Source organism: Panthera tigris, chromosome E3 (genome assembly GCF_018350195.1).
Source record: "Panthera tigris isolate Pti1 chromosome E3, P.tigris_Pti1_mat1.1, whole genome shotgun sequence".
Taxonomy (NCBI): Eukaryota; Metazoa; Chordata; class Mammalia; order Carnivora; family Felidae; genus Panthera; species Panthera tigris.
In genome coordinates, this window is record NC_056675.1 from 25,521,710 (window position 1) to 25,543,604 (window position 21,895).

At 45.8% G+C, this 21,895-nt stretch overlaps 1 protein-coding gene across 2 annotated transcripts; it reads left to right on the forward strand.

Annotated features, from left to right (window-relative positions):
* Positions 1-1,269: 1,269 nt before the first annotated feature.
* UMOD (uromodulin) lies at positions 1,270-18,798 on the forward strand. Of its 2 annotated transcripts, XM_042971443.1 has the most exons (13): positions 1,833-1,903; positions 3,521-3,689; positions 6,110-6,307; positions 7,471-8,244; positions 8,352-8,459; positions 9,631-9,839; positions 10,109-10,153; positions 10,795-10,943; positions 12,807-13,052; positions 15,715-15,877; positions 16,474-16,555; positions 17,289-17,330; positions 18,482-18,798. In XM_042971443.1, the coding sequence occupies exons 3-13, from the start codon at positions 6,214-6,216 to the stop codon at positions 18,541-18,543; spliced, it is 1,974 nt and encodes a 657-aa protein (XP_042827377.1). In that variant the 5' UTR covers positions 1,833-1,903; positions 3,521-3,689; positions 6,110-6,213; the 3' UTR covers positions 18,544-18,798. The 2 variants fall into 2 exon arrangements, with proteins under 2 accessions (XP_042827378.1, XP_042827377.1); XM_042971444.1 differs by lacking the exons at positions 1,833-1,903; positions 10,109-10,153 and adding an exon at positions 1,270-1,321.
* Positions 18,799-21,895: the final 3,097 nt, after the last annotated feature.

Below are 21,895 nucleotides of genomic sequence, written 5' to 3' on the forward strand. Positions count from 1 at the left end.
ACCAACTTACTCTCTTACAGCTCTGGAAGCCAGAAATCAGAAGTTAATTTCACTGAGCCAAAGTCAAGGTGTCATGAGGGTTAGTCCCCTCTGGAAGATCCCTTGACTTGCCTTTTCTAGCTTCTGGGGGCTGCCTGCATCCCTTAGCTCATGGGCCTGCCCAGATAACCTCATATCAAAGTCTTAAACTTAATGGTACTGCAAAGTCCCCTTTGCGATGTAAGGTAACATTCACAGATTCTGGGGACTAGGACACAGACATCTTGGGAAGTCATTATTCTGCTGACCACAGACTCATGCTGCTAATTTGTGTTAATCATTTTGGCCAAGTGGCAACAGAGCTCCTCTTGAAAAAGGGGGCATATTATTTTACCGACCAAAGTCTCTGCAAGCCATCTAGGCCTTTCTACTTGCCACCTATCATGTGAGGGAAAGGCTGTTTATACTTCTTCAGGCTCCTCAACCAGCTCCTCTACCTCCTTCTCCCACCCCCAAACCTGGCGTGTCCACATCCAGACTAAGCAGGGAACAGCCTGGGGCCCTGGAATTCACCTGAGCCAGACTGCCCCAACAGGAGCAGGTGTTAGTATTCAGGACATGGTGTGAAACTCACCTGCCTCAGCCTTAAGGCTATGTGGCTGCTGGTCAAAGGAGGGGTTCATGGAGGCTGCTAGGAATAAATCACATGCAACAGAGTTCCTAACTGGCCACCAGCCAGAGAATGGATGTGCTACCTGCAAGTCCCCCACGTGTATTTGGGGCCTCATGAAGTGGGGGCTCAGACTGGGATAAGCAGTTATAGGTAAGGCTGGTGGCGACCCTCTCTTGGAAAGGCTTTCCCCCTTGACTCATTTTCTACTCCCTCCCAATACACAGCACTCTCACAAAAATCCTTTGTATTCTGTTTAATCAATTTTTCAAATTTCTTCACACTTTAGCTTCATTACCTGAAAAAAGGACCCAAAACCACCTACCTTTCATTGCTAAGCATGGAATGTTTTTTATCCCCAAGGAGTGCAATGCATCACAGGAGTAAATCTGAATAAGATATGCACTTTAGTATGGATTTAACACAGGCTAGCTGGGTAATCTCAGGGAAGCAACTTAATCTTTCTGACCTACAGTCTTATTGGTAATATGTGTTGTAACAATTATTGTATGACACAATAAACATAAAAGCATTCAGTACAGTGTCTGGCCCAAGAGAGGCACTCAGTAAGTGACAGTTGTCAAGATTATTAAGATCAAGTCTCCTACCCATGCTTAAAAGTTGAGAGAAGAGCATTCCAAGAAAATGGGAACTTCTGATAAATTGAGTAAGGTTTGTTCAAAAACAAATATTTTTGACTACTCTTCCGGAAGCAAGATAAAGAAAAAAAAAAGTGATTGAATTTGGCAACATGGATGTATTTGGTGATCTTGATGAGCAAAGTCAATGGAGCTGGAAGATCAGGAAGCATATCAGTGTGAATTTGAGTGGAAAGTGTGCAGATAAATCTTTTGTGAAGTTTGGCTATGAAAGGTTGGAAAATAGGATGGTGGCTGGAGGGAGTGTGGGGTCAAAGGAAGGTTTCTATAGAAGGGACTAGCAGATGAGAATACTCTCAAGTGACTCCAAGAAGAGGAAGTTACAGGAGGAAGGAGTAAGCGAAGGTGAGGAAAAATGCTTATCAGTGCAGGAAGAAGGATGCTGCCTCCATCATGACAGGAGAGGAGATGTGGAAGATGAGTCCAGAGACAGGAAGACGGAGAAGATAAGGGAGGCATTGCTTACTGGCTCCCATGAGTACACTGTGATGTCATTAAATGTGTGGGGCGAGAAAGGGTGGGAATTTTGAAGAAAGAGTGGAAAAACATCCAACTAGAGAAACGCCACAGGACGATCCAGCTGCACTGAGTGCAGGTGATGCTTATTGTTTTAAAATGTAGGTTTTATTATTATTCAGGTATTGCAAGGCCAATAGATGAGAAAACAGATGCCATTGAAAACACAGTTTATTATATTCACAGATCCCAACAGGAGGGGGCACACAAGGTCAATCAGGAGGTCAAGGGAGAGGGGGAAAGATGAGCAAGAGCCTTTCTTGTGGTTTCCATGGGAAGGAAGAGGAGAGGCAGGGTAAGCAGGTTGAGGACTGGCTAGTTTGAATAAATTTCAGTGGGCCCTGGGAAGTGGGAATTGGGAATCCTGGGAATCATCCCTGGTTGTCTGGTGTCTGGCACTGGGGTGATTAGGGCAAGGGAATAGTGGCCCTGAAAGTGAGGGGTCCTGGAAAAGGAGGGTGTGGGGGTGGACTCTGGGTGATTGGTTTGCATATGAAAAGCAGATCTCAGGCCAGCCCATTGCTATCTGTAGGAATTAGTTAGCTTGGGAGGGGCAGTCCCTCCACGGTCAGCAAAGCCCCAAGATGTAAAAGCATCAGAGAAACTAGAAAAATATGGTTATTGGACTTATGAATAGTCTCCAACACAAAGGTCCCGCCTGTGGCCTTTGCCCAGACAACTCCAGGAGCCACCCAGAGCCTCCATTTTAATGTTTTGGATATCTTTTAGATCTTTTAGATAATCTTTTAGATAATCCTAAAGATACCTGGATGTGGGTTTAGACAGGGCCTCATTTGCACCAACCAGAAATGATATTCCCAATCCAAAATGGAGAAAAAGATTATTTTCTTCTTAAGCAATAGGAGGAAAAAAAAAAAGGAAAGGACACAAACAAACTGCCAGTTTAGAAAAGAATAAATAACCAACAAATGAAGAGACAATGACTTCTCCTTTCACTGAAGAATTGCAAAAGTAAATAATGAGATTTCTCACTTATTTTTTTGACAAAGATAGAAGAAAGTGTACAATGTTCAGGGTTGGTACTATGGTGGGACCATAAAATAATTTTTAAAAATCTCTCTGGGGTGCTGTTTGGGAAGAAGTATCAAAATTTGTAAAACTGCACCACTTCTTTGACCCAGAAATTTCACTCCTACAAAATTATCCTGTGGAGATGAGTGCACAGTGCTGATGGTTACCCTGCCACTAAATGAGACAGGATGAAAAAGATCCTGAAAAAGTACATGCAGTGGGTCATTGTTCTATTTCCTACTCAGCCCAAGTTCACACATACTCAATTTTTCTCAGTGGGACTGACTCTTAAGACTGAACTGTCATCTACATGGGCCTGGGTCAGGAGTCATGGAGTCGAGCCCGGGCTCTCCCTTTTCCTACCCCTGTGACTGTCCATCAGCAAAGCAGCATTGGCAGTGACTGCCGCGGGTAGAATTGTTACTACATGTCTGTCCTTACATCTTCTCCTCTAATCACCATAACTACTCTAGGAGATGGGCACTTTACCTTTACAGACAATAAAAATGACCTCAGAAAGATTATGAAATGAGCCCTCTGGCATACTATAAATGGCTGATCAAGAGCCAGAACAACTGACTCAAAAGTCAGTCTACCCAGTCACGAAGTTATCCACCTCCCAAGGGGCCTGTCCTCATCGGAACTCAGAATCTTTGTTTCACAGAGTGGGTCTGGTGCAGTGATGTCTGAATTATCTTCTGGCTCTGACCTTCAAGTATTTTCAGCTCCTCTCCTGCCATGCCTAGACCATCGAAGACCTTGCTGAGCCCGTGAGGATGGAGTGTGCTTCTAAAGGGTGCCTTCTCCAGGGTAGGGAACCCAAATGGCCACAGGTACATGTCCTAATGGGGACAATAAACACCCCTTTTTTAGGTCTCCTGGGTCACTCAGTAGGTTGGGCATTTGACTCTTGATTTTGGCTCAGGTCATGAACCCAGGGTCGTGGGAACCAGCCCCATGTCGGGCTCTTTCTGAGCATGGAGTCTGCTTAGGATTTTCTCTCCCCAACCATCCACTCTCTGTCCTGCCTCCTCTCTCAAATAAAACAAAAACAAAAACAAAAACAAAAACACCTCTTTTCTTCCCAGGACAGCCTGGCTTGGGATACTGGCCTCTGCTTGGCTCCTTGAGTCCACCTTGTCCTTCTCATTGAGCAAGAAAAAGCCTAGTACCTTGGCACTGCTTTTCCAGTTAATTTCTAACTCAGGAATCTCTTTATGTCAAAAGGTGCAAAACAGAGGCCTTGTATTTGCAGGCACAAGTTTGACCCCCAATGTCAATCATTTGGGGTGTCTACATATTAGGAAAAAGAACAACAACCTGGCAGCCTAGGAAAGGAAAAAACTGTGCCCAAAGGGGAAAATATTCCACCCTCAAGAAAACAATCTCAAGAAACAGAACCAGAGGATAATTGGAGGAAAGACTGCCAGCCAGGGGTAGATGTATATATAGTAGGCACATACTTGTAAACAGATTAATTCTACCTTTCTGGCTTCAGGTAAGGCTATCTACAGCTCTCTCTTCTTCTAGCCACTTCTTCCCACCTACCTGTCTTCTAATTCCCATTCTGCTTGGGAGAAGGGAGAAGAAAATCAAAAGATTAGACACTAAGGTCAGACCTAGAGTGAGTCCTTCCTCTGTTGATAATTGGCTTCATTATCTCTGGTTGGCCAGTCTCCCTCTCTTTGAGGCTGTGCTCTGTGCTTTTCTAATAACAATGACTACTATTTCTTCACTCATTCAATGCATGTTAGTTAAGTGTCTGCTATGTACCAGGCACTGGGAATATAGCAGTGAACAATAGCATTGGCTCTGTGCTAGGTCCTGCTTTGAATATATCATCTTAGTTAATACCCATGACAATATGCAGTCAGTTATTACCCACCACAGTGTTTTCAAAGTATAGATCACAACCCATTAGTGGATCATGAAATAATTTGTGGATTATATCCAAAATCTTCTTTTAACTAAATACTATAGACAATGTCAACAAGCAACATACACAGTAACGATAAGATTTTTTTTTATAAAACTTCTAGTGTGTGTGTGTGTGTGTGTGTGTGTGTGTGTGTGTGCAGGCACATACACAAGCAACTGCACCAATTTAACTTTTTATAACTTTTTAAAAATATATTTTTGTGAGATAGAGCGTGAGCAGGGGAGGGGCAGAGAGAGAAGGAGACACAGAATCTGAAGCAGGATCCAGGCTCTAAGCTGTCAGCACAGAGCGTGACATGGGGATCGAACTCACAAACTGTGAGATCATGACCTGAGCTGAAGTCAGATGCTTAACTGACTGAGCCACCCAGGTGCCCCAACAACTGTACCAATTTATGGCAAAAAATATTTTCTTTATAGCAGATCCTAGTCATAAAGGCTTGGAAAATACCACTCTAGAACACAAGTTCTTTGATCACAGGGACTTCAGACTAAGCCTGGCACATCACAGGCACTCAGTTTGTGGAAGCAATGATCCATATTTCATAGATGAGAAAACAAATTCTTCCTGAAATGAAATACCTTGCCGAAAGTCACACTGTTAGTGGTTGGTAAAACAGGGATTTGGATCCCTGTTACAGGCTCCAAGTCCCGCACATTTAACCACCATGCTACCCTACTTTGCTGCTGGAAAAATTAGGGTAGTATTAGTAGTATCCACCTAGGATTATTTCACCAATTGAGTGAAATAATAAGTGACTGCTCTGGAAACATTAAAATCCATTGTGAGGGTTAATCGCCTCTCGAGTTTCTTATCTCAAGCTATTTCTTTGTGATATGTGAGTTGCATGAAGTCAGGGATCTTGCCTATCCTGTTCATTGTTTTCTTTGGTGTGTAGCTCCCTGTTTGGCACAAGGTAGCTACTCAATAAATGTTTGTTGAATAAATAAATGGATCTGGGCAAGCTGAAAGTTTCCCAGCAGGGATCAGCAGTTGGCTGTTAAAACCCAAAGCTGCCTCCTATGATGGTGAGTCCAGAACATTCTACCCTATCTTGCTGCCTCCTGTTCCAAATGAGACTCAGTTCTTCCAGATGCACTGAGACTTGGGGAGCAGAGGATGGCATGCGGGTGGGAGTAAGGGTGGGGTCACAGATGAGAAAACCACCAAAGCAAGGGCCACAGCACTGCACACTTTTTGTAGTTCATATAAATGGCATCTTCTGGAGCTGTGCAGTGCACAACCAAAGCACTCCTCCCAACTGTGGGGAGGGGAGTTAGATCATGCATTTATCCCATCCATCTCTGTTCACAGGACTCCAGGCATCAGAGACTGGGAGGAAAACCCAGGGGGTCAACCTGTCCTTGTTTTTGGGCAGGTCTTCCCCAGATCAGAAGTAGCTGTGAAGAGCAGAAGGAATGGGGCGGCTTTCTTCTCTGACCCTGATGCGGATGGTAGTGGTGGTAACCTCTTGGGTCATAACAGCTGTCACCATTGAAACCTCAGAAGCAAGTAAGTGTGTGTGTGTGTGTGTGTGTGTGTGTGTGTGTGTGTGTAGGGAACAATGCCACTGTTAGCAGAGGAGGTCATGCTCTCTCTCCTGTCATGATTGGAATTTGATTTATTCTAAATACATTTTGATACTTTAATGTATATAGCACTCAGATGGGAATTTTGCTAAAATGCAGGCTCTGATTCAGTGGGTTCTGGGTAGGGCCTGAAATTCAGCGTTTCTGACAAGCTCTCAGGTGATGCTAATGCTGTGGTTCTTAGATCACACACTGAGACGCAAGAGTCTGGAATACCACTAAGGTCCCCTGCCACTTTACTGGAAAGTCAGGAACATACTTAACCACACAGGGGGTTTGAAACACCTAAGTGGCTCCCAAATACCTCCCCTTGCATTCTTAAGAGGTCATTCCATTGGGTCTTACATCACCCTCATCTAGCTTTCAGCTTCTCCATGGAAAAGGGAGCTGGGCACCACCCATGAGCTGGAGTACTCGAGGGCACAATAAATGCCATTTCAGTGTCCTGGTTAAGAGTATATACTCTGTGGTCCTGCCACCTGGGTTTGTGTCCTGGCTTTTACCAACAGAGCACATGGCTTAAACCCTCTGAACCTCAGTTTGCTCATCTTTAAAATAAGGGTAAACACAGAAGCAATCCCCTAGGGGCCATTGGGGAGGATTCAATGAGATAATGAGTGAAAAGCACACATCCCAATTTAAGTGCTTAATAAACAACAGCTCATTATCTTTATGGCTTTTATTGTCATGGAGGATGTCACACAAAGTGTGACTGCCCCTGTCAGGGAGAGTTGGGGAAGTCTTCAGGGAGGAGGCAGGGAAGATCTGAGCAAAAGGCATTAAATGTTCAAAAGTGGGGAAGGGGTGACAGGGTCACCTAAATCCTACCAAAGTGTCAAGAACTCTGTATTATTCCTCTGGATGTAGAAACATGGATATTTTAAAAGAAGACACAGTTTGAAAGCAATGCTTAACACAGAAGAATGAACAGTGGAATCATAAGGGGAGTTTTGTTTATTTGTTTAGGAGGGAGTCCTCCAGGGACCAAGTCTAAAGAACATGGTACCCAAAGGGATATAGGAGGACTCTCTTGGTCACCACTGGTCCAGCTGTCCCTACTCTGAGGCTGGGCTCTTCTGTTCGCAGTAAGCTGCTCTGAATGTCACAGCAATGCCACCTGCCTGGAGGAAGGGGTTGCCACAACCTGCTCCTGCCAGGTGGGTTTCACCGGTGACGGCCTTATGTGCGTGGACCTGGACGAATGTGCCATTTCTGGGGCACACAACTGCTCCGAGGACAGCATCTGTGTGAACATGCTGGGCTCCTACTTGTGCACCTGCCCTGACGGCTTCCGCCTGATGCCTGGGCTGGGTTGCACCGACGTGGACGAGTGTGCTGAGCCGGGACTCAGCCGCTGCCACGCCCTGGCCACCTGCATCAACCACAAAGGCAACTACTCATGCGTGTGCCCTGCTGGCTACTGGGGTGATGGGTGGCACTGTGAGTGTTCCCCAGGCTCCTGCGGGCCAGGACTGGACTGCGTGCCTGAGGGCGACACGCTTGTGTGCATGGACCCATGCCAGGTGCACCACATCCTGGATGAGTACTGGCGCAGCTTTGAGTACGGGGCAGGCTACACCTGTGACTCAGGCCTGAGCGGCTGGTACCGCTTTGTGGGGCAGGGCGGCGTGCGCCTGGCCGAGACCTGCGTGCCGGTCCTGAGCTGCAATACAGCTGCGCCCATGTGGCTCAACGGCACACACCCGTCCAGTGATGAGGGCATCGTGAGCCGCACGGCCTGCGCCCACTGGAGGGGCCACTGCTGCCTGTGGGACGCACCTGTCCAAGTGAAGGCCTGTGCTGGCTACTACGTCTACAACCTGACCGCGCCCCCCGAGTGCTATCTGGCCTACTGCACAGGTAAGTGGGCATCTTCCCCCCACCCCCACCTCCACTCCAGGCCTGGGTGGGCACCACAGGAGCCTGGGGAGCATCCCTGCTGACTGTCTGTGTCTGTGACTCTGCAGACCCCAGCTCTGTGTTGGGGACGTGTGAGGAGTGCAGTATAGACGAGGACTGCAAAACGGATGATGGCACATGGAGCTGCCAGTGCAAACAGGACTTCAACATCACTGGTGAGGCCAGTGGGAGGAGGCAAGGGGTTGAGAAATGTCAGCAACTGGGGGAGGGACATAGTCCTATGTGATACATATCATCCAATTTGAGTGAAAAGAAGGTCCAGTAATATCTATTAAAACCAGCAGAAGCTCTCTAGGCTCCTGGTCTCATTTTAGTTGGCCCCAAAGCTCCCAGAGCTTGAGGGACCTCCTTACCCCCACCTTCTTTCTGAGGCCCCCACACCACAGCAGGACAGGGGAAGCTGCTACCTGTTGGCCAAAGACTACCTAAGCCAAAGTTCTGCAGCCCAAGAACACAGGACTGGTGACCAGCCTGCGGTTTCTTCCACTGACCCCTGGAAGACCCATAGCAGGGCTCTGGCCATCTCTGAGCCTCAGATTCCCCATACGTACAATGATTGAAGCAGGAAAGTATCTCCCAAACTTCAGTCATGATTTTAGTCACATCCAAGTTCCAATTTTACAATTTTTCTTTATGCAAGTACTAGCTTATACTGGGATTTTTATTAGTAACTTGTTTTTCTTTAAATTGATTGAATCCTTCTTCTTTGAAATAAACTTGGGACATTGATGGTCACTACTGCATCTATCTGTGGCAAGTAACACTTTCGATAGAAGGTAACAGTAAAAATGAATACAAGAAAAGAAAATTATTAAATTCTAGCAGCTGTGTAATACTTCAATTTTAAAGTAAAAAAAAAAAAAATCCAGCTAGATGTTATTTTGTTCCCCAAACACTTAGCCTGATATCTGCACTCTGTTGTTTTGAAAGGGAAATTAGTAAGTGCAGAGCATTAAAAACATTAGTAACTAGTGAGGACTATCTCTTTGATACAGAAAGGATGGAAAGATACTATAATTAATGTGTTGTTTTGTTTTGTCTTACTGAGATTCAATGTATTTAATGCTGGGGGGTGAATGGATCAAAACACATAGAGGGTTAACAAGGGGCTGATGGATGGCCACTTGAATCCACCCAGAGATACTGAGTCCAATCTTGTGTCTCAGTCCCTCTGATAGGGAAGACCACAGCAAGAACAGACAGAGGCTAATCTGAGTGCCCTCCAGGTGGTGGATAGCCCAACCAACTGGGCCCAGGGCCTGGAGATGTGGTGGACCCCGAATTGTGGTCACTGGCTTCCAATCCCACCTTCCCTGCCTATTTCAGATCTCTCCCACCTGGAGCGCAGGCTGGAGTGTGGGGCCAATGACATCAAGGTGTCCCTGAGCAAGTGCCAGCTGAAGAGCCTGGGCTTTGAGAAAGTTTTCATGTACCTGCGTGACAGCCAGTGCTCAGGCTTCATTGAGAGGGGAGACCGGGACTGGATATCTGTGGTGACCCCAGCCAGGGATGGCCCCTGTGGGACAGTGATGACGGTATGTGCTGGTCAGTGTGAGACAGGGTGAGAGCACTGCCTGGTTCAAGCCCTAGCTTTATCATTTCCCAGTTGTATGAGCCTGGCTGTGCCTCAGTTTCCTCAACCATAAAATGGGATAATAGTACCTACTTCATAGGATTTTTAAGAGGATTAAATGAGTTATTGTATGTGAAGTGATTAGGACAGTGACCGGCACAGTGTAAGTGCTTAATAAATGTTAGCTTCAAATAAAGAGAATGATCCTGATGACAGTTCCCCATTTTACAGATGGGAACAGAAGGGCCTCTACAGGAAAGAAATTCTTCTCAGCCAGTAGGTATTGGCACTGGGCTCAGAAGCAGGTCTGTCTATCTTGGGTGATCCTGGGAGGCAAGGTCTGCACCACTGGTGTCTAGAGAACCAGGACTTCACCTACAGAAACCTCCTCAAAAGGGACCCAGAGGTCAATGTTTGAGTGAACACTGCTTCCCCAACTCCCTCATCCCCTGGAAAGAAAAGGAAAGAAGACAAAAGAAAGGAAGAAGGAAGTTGTCATTTGCTGCATGTAGCGTTTAAAATTCCAGCATTAACAATGAGTCAGGACATGGTTTTTAGTCTTTTTAGTGTATGAGAGAGGAAACATGGCCTAAGTGGAAGAGCCCAGGCTTATTAGATCCCACGTCTTGTGGGCAAGTTACTCAGAGTTAGTCGGTTTCTATGAAGCCCCATCTCCTCATCATGAGGCAGGAGATAGTAGAGCTTAGGGTCATTGAAGGGGCCAATACAGTGATGCCGGAGGAACATTTCGCTCAGGACCTAGCACGTGATGCATGCTCATAGATGGCTGCTGTTGTTATAACTTTTGATTATGACAGCTGGGAGGACAGCTCACAGGTACCTAGAGAAACCCATTTGGTTTTGAATCCTACTCAGATTCTCATGCCCCTTTCTCCCACTCCCACCCCCCAACACAGAGGAATGAAACCCATGCCACGTACAGCAACACCCTCTACCTGGCAGATGAGATCGTCATCCGTGACCTCAACATCAAAATCAACTTTGCGTGCTCCTACCCTCTGGACATGAAAGTCAGCTTGAAGACCTCCCTGCAGCCAATGGTCAGGTGTGGCCAGAGAGGGTCCCTGGTGTCCCTGGCTGGCTCCACCCCACGACCCCTTAACCACCAGGTCCTCAGTTTCCCTGTCAACTGCCAGCCATAAGGAGCTGGGTGGGGGTACTGGGAGCCAGCATTCCCAATGGAATACAGCCCAACTGGGAATACTGGAGCCCAGATTCAAATCCAGGCTCTGTCACATACTAACAAGATGGCTTTGGAAATTGATAGCCCCACCCTGGGTGATGGTCTTCAGTGAAATGGACTTAGCAGTACTTTATTAGAAGCACAATAGTGCTTTGCATATGTAAATCAAATATTAGGGCCTCTGGCTTATCAGAGGGGCAGGGTGGTTGGACCAGACGGAAGGAGAGAGGGCTCCTGGTCCAGACCTGCTATTTATATGATATATAAATCATATGCCATATTTGAATCTCTGTTTCCTTCCTTCTCTGTACAAAGAAGGAGTTGACTAAAGAGGGATTTAAAATTATGCCTCTTGGGGTTTCAGGGTCTTTAAGGAAGTGCCTTTGGGGATGCCTACAAGGTGAACCAGAGACGTTCCACCTATAATGGGTGCCACATGTGGTTTTATTATTTAAAAAAATAATGAAAGGATCCTGTTGCCAAACAAAACTGAAAATCTCTGAGTAGGATGACTCACAAGCCAATGATGCTGATGTTGGAAAAATTACAGTTGTAATTAGAACAAGCATTTATCAAGAGCTGACTATATGTCAGGCATTGTGCTAACAGCTCTACAGGAAATCTCAGTGAAATCTTAGAGCACCTTAAGAGGTATAGGTATTACTATTATTATTATTCCCATTATACAGATGTGGAAATTGAGGCTCAGAGAAGGTTGAGGAACTTGTCCGAAAGTAGAGTTTAGTTAAGTGACAGAGCTGGGATTCAAACCCAGGCCATCAGGCCCAGAGTCCCCACTCTACCATGGCCTTAATTATGAAGCTCACCCATGGTTACATGCTCTTTGGGCACTAGGCACTGATGAGGGTGCCTGGCTTACTTGGGGGAAGAAGGTTGCTCATTGTCTGCCTTTGGATGGGTCATCATCTGGTCAAGCAGTTCACTGAAGCAATGTGGTGGCCATGTCTCAGCCTGACAGACTTCAGGGAGCAAAACATCTGTGTGCAGATGTGTCTCTGCTTTGAGCTGGGAATCTTGCCTTACTCCAAATTTGAGTCCAAGCCAACAACCCACTTCTCACTTATAACATGGACTTCTGCATTACTGCGTTTTTATCATACACCTTGTTTCTAGGGTATCAGTCTTACAATGTCCTTTATTGGCTCATCCTGTGAAGTCTACATCAGTGTAGCTATTTTCAATGTGGTTTATTTGTAACCACAAATAAATTTACAAATTTACAAAACCCCTGTCTTCTGCTGTAGATAGAACCAGAACTCTGACTTAGGCCTGTAGGACTCATAGTCTCCCTTTTAACGGTTCCAGGTTGAGACCAAAGAAGAAATGTAGGTGACTCCCTTGAGAATTTGTTTATTGCACTTCTTAAAGGCAAGGGCTACCATGTGAGGGGGGTAGACATGTTACAAAAAATGTGATCTATGGATCAGCAGCAACAGCAACATGTGGGAGCTTGTTAAAAATGTAGAACCTTCAGCCCGACCCAAACCTACCAAACCAGAACCTGCATTTTAACAAGATCCTCAGGTGACCCATGTCTGCTCATTGCAGTTTGCAACCATTGCAGTGATGGTGGGTTCCAGTCCTACTGCTGGATAAAAATGCAGAGAGCTACCAGGGACTGCCCAGGACTACAGACCAGAAAGGGTGGGCCATGTGTTGCTGTTCTCAGATCTGGTTTTCTCACCAGCCCCTCTCTCCCTGTAGCACCCTAAACATCAGCGTGGGTGGAACAGGCATGTTCACTGTGCGGATGGCACTCTTCCAGAGCCCTGCCTACACACAGCCCTACCAAGGCTCCTCCGTGACCCTGGCCACAGAGGCCTTTCTTTACGTGGGCACCATGCTGGATGGGGGTGACTTGTCCCGGTTTGCACTGCTGATGACCAACTGCTATGCCACACCCAGCGGCAATGCCACAGACCCCTTGAGGTACTTCATCATCCAGGACAGGTGAGGCTCCTGGATGGAATTCCAGGGCAGAACGGGGCAATCTCTGGATTGGGATTTGGGGAAAAGTACATCTTTATTTTTGTTCATCTCTAGCTGAAAATCTAACATTACCATCCACTATGAACATAGGCAACAAATCATGAAAGTATTAGCAGGACATTTGCACATGTTAATACTTTTCAGTTACTAAAATATTACAGTTTCTACTAGAAATTATTTAATTATCAGTATGTATTTATATATAATAGATATGTAAAAGGGCACCTGGATGGCTCAGTCGGTTAAGCATCCTGACCAGCTCAGGTCATGATCTCACAGTTCCTGAGTTTGAGCCCCACGTCGGGCTCTGTGCTGACAGCTCAGAGCCGGGAGCCTGCTTTGGATTCTGTGTCTCCCTTTCTCTCTGCCCCTCCCCCACTCACATTCTGTTTCTCAAAAATAAATAAAAAAATAAACGTTAAAAAATTGTTATAATAGATATGTAAATATATAATATATATATCAAATATTTTAATATTTTGAGAACTACACTTCAATTTAACTGGTTTCCTTTATAATCTTAGGTACTTTATGTGTTTAAAACATTATTTTTGAGGAGGGATGCATGGGCTTTACCAGAAGGCTGGAGGTGTCCAGGACTCAAGAAAAGGTTAAGAAACCTGACTGAAAGGTGCACCCACCCAAGGCAGGAGACAAGCAAGCAGGACTTGGCTGGGAGGAGTGCACTGGAGACAGTTAATCAAGGGCCAGTTGTAAAAGGGAGGACACAGAAGTGCTGCTTTTTACTCCAGAGGCATTGGAGAACCATGGGCCACACTGTGAGAAAGTAATTCACACTGTCATTCAAAATGGAACAGATGTTTCTGGAAGCTTACTGTGTACCAGGCTCTGTGGATAACACAGTGCATAGAACAGACAAACCTCTATGCCCTCATACAGCTGATATTCCAAGGGGTGGGGGGAGACCAATAATTAACCAAGATGAAATCCATAGCATGTCAGTGGTAATGGAGCTACAGGAAAAACCCAAAGCAGGAAAAGGGGAGAGGCATTTGCAATTTTAGTAGCACAGTCAGGAAGACAGTGACCTATTCCTGATTCAGTTCTTAGAATGTGTCTAATTACATCAAGGGAAAAGTCTCAGTTGGGTGCTCATCTGACATTTACACTTCTCTGTTATTTGCTAATCCCCTTTGCAGCAGAAAGAAAGCAGAAGTCTGTTTTAGGGCCTTTAGCTGTGACAGTAGCTAACTAAAATTTAATAGCACTGTTTTACTTTGTATTTATCTGTAAATGGTCATGTTTTGCTTATGGCAAGCGATACTGGTTTGCCATTTGTGGTCAGGATCTGAAGATTCTTCTGAAAAAACTGATGTATTCCAATAAAAATTTACATGTATTTGATGAAAATAGTAAGTAGATAATAATACAGATGTTGCGAAACACAGGAAAACATACATGAAGGTGGTTTCTAGGTAAGGCAAAAAAAAATTGGGAAAGGGTTGGCATGATCTTGATTGGGCCATCATGGAGACTTGGGTTCACATCTTGGCTTTGCTGTTTCTTTGCCAGAGACACAAGCCATCTCATCTGTCTGACTATTCATGTTCTCATATATGAAATGAGCATATGTGCAGTTGAATATGTACGCTGTGGAACGCTTGGAAAGTTTTGAAAAAGAAGCAGGAAGAAATGCTGGATGTGCCTTTGTTTTTCTGTCTGGGCATGTGTGGGAGCTGGATTGGGGACCACCAGTCTGAGAGAGATGTCAAACATCTCAGGATGTGTAAAGAGGAGCCGGCTGGGGAGACAGTAAGAGGGGCTGGATGCCCTGCTCAGGTTGTATGTATGGGTCTTTCAGGCAGTGGGTCCCCTTAACCTCAGGGCCTTTATTTTGCCAAGTGGAGTGTGCACTTTTGCAATCAGATCTGAATTGTGGGGGACACAAAGCAAAGAGGTCCCTTCTCAGTTCTTCCTCTGTGCAATCAGCATTCAGCCCCTCTCCTAAATCAATTCTGAGCAAATCATGTAAAATAGCAGAGAAGATGCCCAATTTGTCTGCCCATGTGTCCTGATCCAGCCCAGCACATACATGAGTCATTGCAGGTGCAGTTTTGAGTTCAGGTGCCATTGTGTGCATTTACAGATGGGCACACACACATACACACACACTCCCATTTGGTCATTGCCCCTCAGGACTTGGAAGTTGCCCACTGTTATAGTTAGAGCCACCTACATAAAAGATAGCAAAGGAATGGTAGCTAAGGATCCTGAATGTCATTTCCTAGGAAACCAAGCTGACTTCATTACATAGTTTCAACTCTGTGCTGACCACAGTTTTACTTCACCATCATATATATGTAGCATCTACTATGTGTCATATACTATAGTGAGCACTTTGAAAAGTTAACTGGCTTAATTTTCACAGCTATCTTATGAAATGGGTTACAAATAGTACTCCCTGTATACAGACTGGGAGACTGGGACACAGAGAGATTAAGTTGCTCAAGGACACACAGCAAATAATAGGGGGAGGAGTGAGAGTTGAACCCAGAAGTTTGGCCATAATTGCTTCTCGGCCTTTTGGCTAAGATCAAGTGCAGGAAGTTTGGCCATAGAGTACTTGTTTAACCAACCATGTTTTATGACTTAAATCTCCCAGATGTCCACGCACTAAGGACTCAACCATCCAGGTGGTGGAGAATGGGGAGTCCCCTCAGGGCCGATTTTCTGTCCAGATGTTCCGTTTTGCTGGGAACTATGACCTGGTCTATCTGCACTGTGAAGTCTATCTGTGCGACACTGTTGATGAAAAATGCAAACCTGTGAGTTGCCTTTTCCTCCCTCAGGCTGCTTGCCATGACCTCCCCCTCGCCCATCTCCAATAACCAAAGACATCTGGCCACAAGGTCTAAAAGAAAATAAACATTTTGGCTGTGTTTCTCTTTTAGTCCAGGAATAGAATGAGCAGTAAGACGGGGTGGGCGTGGCCAGGTAAGAGACCTAAGCTGTTGGGAAATCAGGCGAGATCAGTGCATTGCAACTGGCTGGTAAATGCTCTGGCTTATCTGCAGGCTTGTGTTCTGATAACAGAAGCTGACATTTTAAAGCACCAGGTGCACCTTATCTGTGTTAATTTTTTAATTCTTTGCAGTAACTAAAGGGGAGGAATTTTATTAGTTCCTTATATGAGCCACTCAGAGAACTTTGGTAACTTGCTTAAGATCATATACCTAACAAATGGTAGAGGTGGGGCATGAGCCCAGGTATGCAGATTTCCTGACAACCCCTGCTTTGACCATCCTCAAGCCCCAGACTGAGGCAGGAGGATGCCCTTGTGAGGAGTGGAACCCATTCCCCACGGCAGGACCACATTCAGTCTCCCTCATGGAAGGGTTTCCTTGTTGCCCTCTTCCTGCAGACCTGCTCTGGGACCAGATTCCGCAGCGGGGGCATCATAGACCAAACCCATGTCCTGAACCTGGGTCCCATCACACGGAAAAGTAAGAAAGATACTCCCTCCTCCCATGCTCCTGGTGGGGAATATTCTCTGGAGATGAGGAGGAATGACAGAACTCAACATGTGGATCTTACTATGTTCAGAACTGGAGCAAGTCAATTCTGTGGGGCAAGGTGGACTATAAGCTGCCTTCCTTTTACCAGTTCCGAGTCATGTGTTCTTTCTGTTGCACAAATTTGTTCTTGTGCCTCCTGTGTACTAGGCCCTATACTAGTGGTTGGGGATCCTGTGGTGAGCAAAAGCAGACACAGATCTGGTTCACATGGAACTTAGAGACCACTGGAGCAGACATTATTCAACTGAGGAGGGATTAACTAAGAGGGGTCAGGGAAAAGGGGTGAGGGGAAGGGAATCTCAGGGTACAGAGGGTACAGCATGGGCAAAGGGTCTGTAGTGGGACGTAGCTCAGCCTGCTAGAGGAACTGAGAAAAGGCCGGGCAGGCTGGAAAGAAGAGGATGTTGGTATAGGATAAGCTGATGTAGTGGGGTCCAGACCATGTGGGGACTTACAGTTGTTGCTAAGTTTTGGTGCCTTTCTCCTGAAAGTAGTGGGGAACCCCTGAAAGTTCAAAAGCAGGGAAATGACATGATCAGGCCCGGGTTTTAAAAAGACTACTCTGGCTGCAAGGAGAAGAGCAAATTGAAGGGCTTTCTCTCAGGATTTTTGCCAACTGCATGCCTTCTCCTCACACTGATCCTTCTCTTTCCATCTACAGATGTCCAGGCCGTAGTCTCAAGGGCTGCTTCCAGCAGCCTGGGTAAGTTCAGGTCCCCTTTTCAGGGGACATCCACGAGAACCTTCCTCTGGGGCTTTTATCTATAAGCCCAGGATGTGCTGGAGCACCTGGCCTGGTTGGCCTGAGCTCTGAAGAGGTGACTGCACCTGTGGAAATGCCTGGTCCTGGGGATGTACATATGCACATATATGTATGCTGTCCCCCACTAGTGCACATGTGCACACAGACACAGGCATGCATAGACAGGCACCCCAGAATGTACATCACCCAGACATGTTTGCACACACACAGACACACGCACACCAGGTCACATGCATATATTCATATTTGTGCACACAGATGCACAGACAGCTAGAGGTGCACACATGCATATTTGCAGGTACAGACACACACACAGTTAAACAAACTTATACCTAGTAGACATGCACACACTAGATCTGCATCCTGGGCACTTCCTGAAGCTTTGTGATTTATCTCTAACACTATTTTCAGGATTCACTCAGCAGGTAACAAATATATGTTCAGTGCTACTACATGCCAAAGACAATGCTTAGTCCCAGGATTAACACAATAGACAAACAAGAAACCCTGTTTCTCTGCTTCTCTGATGACAAAGGCCAGGGACAGGTGGCATTTTATGGCCTTTGACTGACTTGTCTGAAAATATGGATGAAAAGTGAATTAATGTAACTGTTGCCCTTCTTGGCTCCTGGTATCTAGATCTGAAGGAGTTGTTACACCAACCTAGTGTTTTACCTGAGCTAGTCCAACCCTGTACCAGTGACCTTGGAGCTGGAGATCTAAGGTGTTCCTAAGAGGCTTCTCCTCTGTGAATATCTCAAGGTTACAAAGGATGCTTGAGTAGGTTGGGCCCTGCACATCAGTGTCCTTTTGAGGGGCTACCAATGCCATTCCTAATGCCAGAGGAAAGGCTGTCTTCTTCATTCTGGTCCACCTGAGAGGGCACCTTTCTCTATTTTTCTACTCTGAGTGGCACCTTTCTCTAATTGGATTTCAGAGCAGATCAAGAGAAAGAAGTTTCCTTTTTCTAACTGATCAGCCCAGAGAGGGTATCCTTTCCTAACTGGTCAGTCTAGAGGAGGCACCTAATGTTAGTTTTGCACAAAAACACATCCGTGTTAGCAGCAGCCCTATAATTGCTTTCTTTGCAGGGTTCCTCAAGGTCTGGCTGCCTCTGCTTCTGTTGGCCTCCTTGACCCTGATGTCTCAGTGATAGGCAGCTGGAAACCCTGTGCTCTGCGGCTCTCACTTCCTGATGGCTGTAGGTGATGCAGTTTAGTGCTCCAGCCACAGAAAAGGGAGCTCACACTTCAATCAACCTGCTCCTCTTGCCCTGCCTTTGATCCTTGCTATTGCAAAACGGCCTGTATCTTTAAATTCTGCCATCTCTCAAAATGGGACTTGTGATGTGTCTGCACATAAGGTCCCATGTCTCTTAAAAAGTGTGGCAAAATAATAATAATTTTAAAAGCTCAGTCTTTGAAGTCATTCATTCATTATTTTTCATTGAGCATCTACTATATGTAGGAACTGGTCATAGTGCCAAGGATCCTGTGGTAAAAAAAACCAGGACTCATGGAGTTCACACCCTGGTTGGAGAGACTGGGTTTAACTGGTTCTGCTGTGTAATCTTAGACAAAATACATGATGTGACTGAGCTTCATCCATCCATCTATCCATCCATCCATTTATTCAAGAAATATTTGCTGAGCATCTCCTCTGTGCCAGGCACTTCTGGGGATACAGAACTGAGCAAGTAAAACACAATCCCTCCACTCCTGGAGTTTACAGTCTGGCAAGAAACGGAGTGAACCTAAAAGGTGATTACAAGTGTGGCAGGCATGGTAGAAATGGAAGGTATAACTGGGGGCTGCTGCTGCTGTATAATGGGACCAATAATGATGCCCTCACAGGGTCTATTCAGCTTTGCAAAAACATTTATGTGAGCACCCAGTACGTGCCAGGTGCCATGATGGGAGCTGGGGAAAGACCAGTGAATAGGATAGATGCAGTCCCTGTGTTCAGGAGTCTCACAATCTTTAGAGGTGATGCACTGACACAGCCTACAGACTTCCTTCCTTCACTGCACTTGTCCCTCTCCATCTAGAAGATGTAGGCCTGTTTACACAGCCACAGCAGCAGCAGCAGTGGAGAGAAGACCCACTACCCCCATTGGCCAGGGAGGCTTCACAAGGCAGGGTCTGGTGGGGTGGGGGGCTCCAGGAGTCTCACTGAAGGCACAACCAGAAATAAAGAGGCTCTTGGGCCCAGGAGACCCAGATATTCCAAGGACTCTGGACTTGAGTGTCAAGTGGGCCAGTAGAAGCCAATGTGATGGGAAATGTCTGCCCTGACACCAGCTGCTTCCTGGAAGTCCAGCTGTGGCTTTTCAGGACAGACCAAGGCCCTGTTGCTTTATTAGAAACTTCTGACCTCAGGGAAAACCACACGTGTGTATCAGCAAACAAGGCTATGGGGACAGTGTATCTTGAGCTAAAAGATCTCACATGCAGGCACACAGACATGCACTGAATCCCCAGGCCTGCTGCCTTTGCAGAAGGGCTTTATGTAGGAGGACTTCAGTGCTGAGCCTGGCCCTGTCTGTGGTCAATCCATGCTTAGTGGAGCCTGGTTGGATCGTGTGCAGATTTACTTTGACTCAGGTACAACCAAACATGAAGAAAAATAAAAATGCCAAAGGCAAGAGCCAGGGAAAAGAAAACACACCAGAATTAATCCTTTCATCCCTCTGCTCCTTTTTTCTTTTCCTTTCTTTTCTTTTTCTTTACTTTGCTGTTGTTTGTTTTTTTTTTTTTAACAATGAAGGAGCAGACTTCTGTTTATTTATTTTGAGAGAGAAAGAACAAGAGAGCATAGCATGAGCAGGGGAGGGGCAGAAAGAGAATCCCAAGCAGGTTCCGCATAGTGTGGAGCCCGATGCAGGGCTCAATCCCAGGACCACAAGACCATTACCTGAGCCAATATCAAGAGGCAGATGCCTAATCAACTAAGTCACCCGGGTGCCCCTACTTTATGTTTTTTTTTTTTAATCAGTTAGGTATTCAACTGCAACATTCAGTAGATACTTTAAGCATAAATTAAATGCTAGGCACTTTTATAGGCACCACAGTAATAGCAAGTAATCAAAACAGAGTCCTCGCTGGTAAAGAGCTTAAGTTTAAAAGGGGGATACAATTAAACAATAACTACGTGAAATGCCAGTGACATGCACTTTGGTGTAAAAAACAAGGAAAAGAGAATAGAGCTATGGGAGTGTTATTTTATATAGGATGGTCAGGGAAAGTCTCTCTGATAAGCAGAAGCTGAGACAAGAGAATGAACTAGGGGGATATCTGAGGAAGAACATTACAGGCAAGTGCAAAGACTCGATTTTGTGTCTTCTCAACAAGGTTTCACTAAGAGTTGAACAGCCATAAATTTTGAGGCATGATTTGCAGGAGAGGCTCTGAAGCATGCATGTTGTGATTTTTTTTTTTCCATTTGTTTACCCAACAAGTACTTACAAGGTGCTGGTTACAACTGCAAAGACAGAATCCCTGTCCACAAAGATCTTAAAGCCTTCAAGGGAGACAAATAAGTTAGTGGATAATTGAATGGAACTGGAATCATCCCAGACAGGCACAGGGGCAGAGAAGAGAAACACTGGCAAGCCTGTGGTGTTCAGGAGTCTTCCTGGTGAAGGTGGACTTAAATATGTAGTAGGAACAGTATGGGAACAGTATGATCTAGGCAGAGGGAATAGTATATGCAAAGAGCTGGAGGTAGATAAGAGCTCAGAGAGTCACAGATTGGCTGAAGCATAGAATGTGTGGAGAGGAAGCTGTAGACGAGGTAGGAGCTGTGGCCAGCTGTCAGATCCCAAGAAGCAGGAAGTTATAGGAGTGGGGGAAAATGCCAAGATGTGATACTATGGCATTTGGCCGCAGGGGAGGTAACAGAATCAAAGGAGGCAAGAAAGAAAGCAGGGAGACCCACTAGGCAGGTATTAAAATCACCCTTATCAGATGATGTTGGCCTGAAGTAGGGTTGGTGAAATGGGGCTGAAGAAGGAAAGACTGATTCAAGAAATATTTGAAAAGTGAATGACAAGTTGTGGTAATTACCAGAAATATGAGCCTGAGGGAGAAAGGAAGGAGCCAGGCAGGTCTCCAGCTTGGGTGACCAGATGCATAGTAGTGTCACTGATTAAGACAGACAATGGGGGCACCTGGGTGGCCCAGGTGGTTAAGTGTCAGATTCTTGGTTTCAGCTCAGGTCACGATCTCACAGTTCATGGGTTCAAGCCCTGCATCTGGCTCTGTGCTGACAGCATAGAGCCTGCTTGGGATACTCTCTCTCCCTCTTTCTCTGCCCACCCCCTGCTTGTTCTCTCTCTCTCTCTCTCTCTCTCTCTCTCTCTCTCTCTCTCTCAAAATAAATAAATTAAACACACGAACTTAAAAAAAATAAGACAGGCAATGCAATGAAAATGGAGAGATCTGAGTGATGGATGAGTTCAGATTTGAGCCTGCTGAGGTGAAAGTGCCTCAAGCACCTCAGCCCAA

Coding starts and splice junctions, on each gene's coding strand:
- UMOD (XM_042971443.1), top strand. CDS start 6,214: ATGGGGCGGCTTTCTTCTCTGACCCTGATGCGGATGGTAGTGGTGGTA. Junction 8,460..9,630: donor ACAGGACTTCAACATCACTG/GTGAGGCCAGTG, acceptor TGCCTATTTCAG/ATCTCTCCCACCTGGAGCGC. Junction 10,154..10,794: donor AAAGAAATTCTTCTCAGCCA/GTAGGTATTGGC, acceptor CCCCCAACACAG/AGGAATGAAACCCATGCCAC.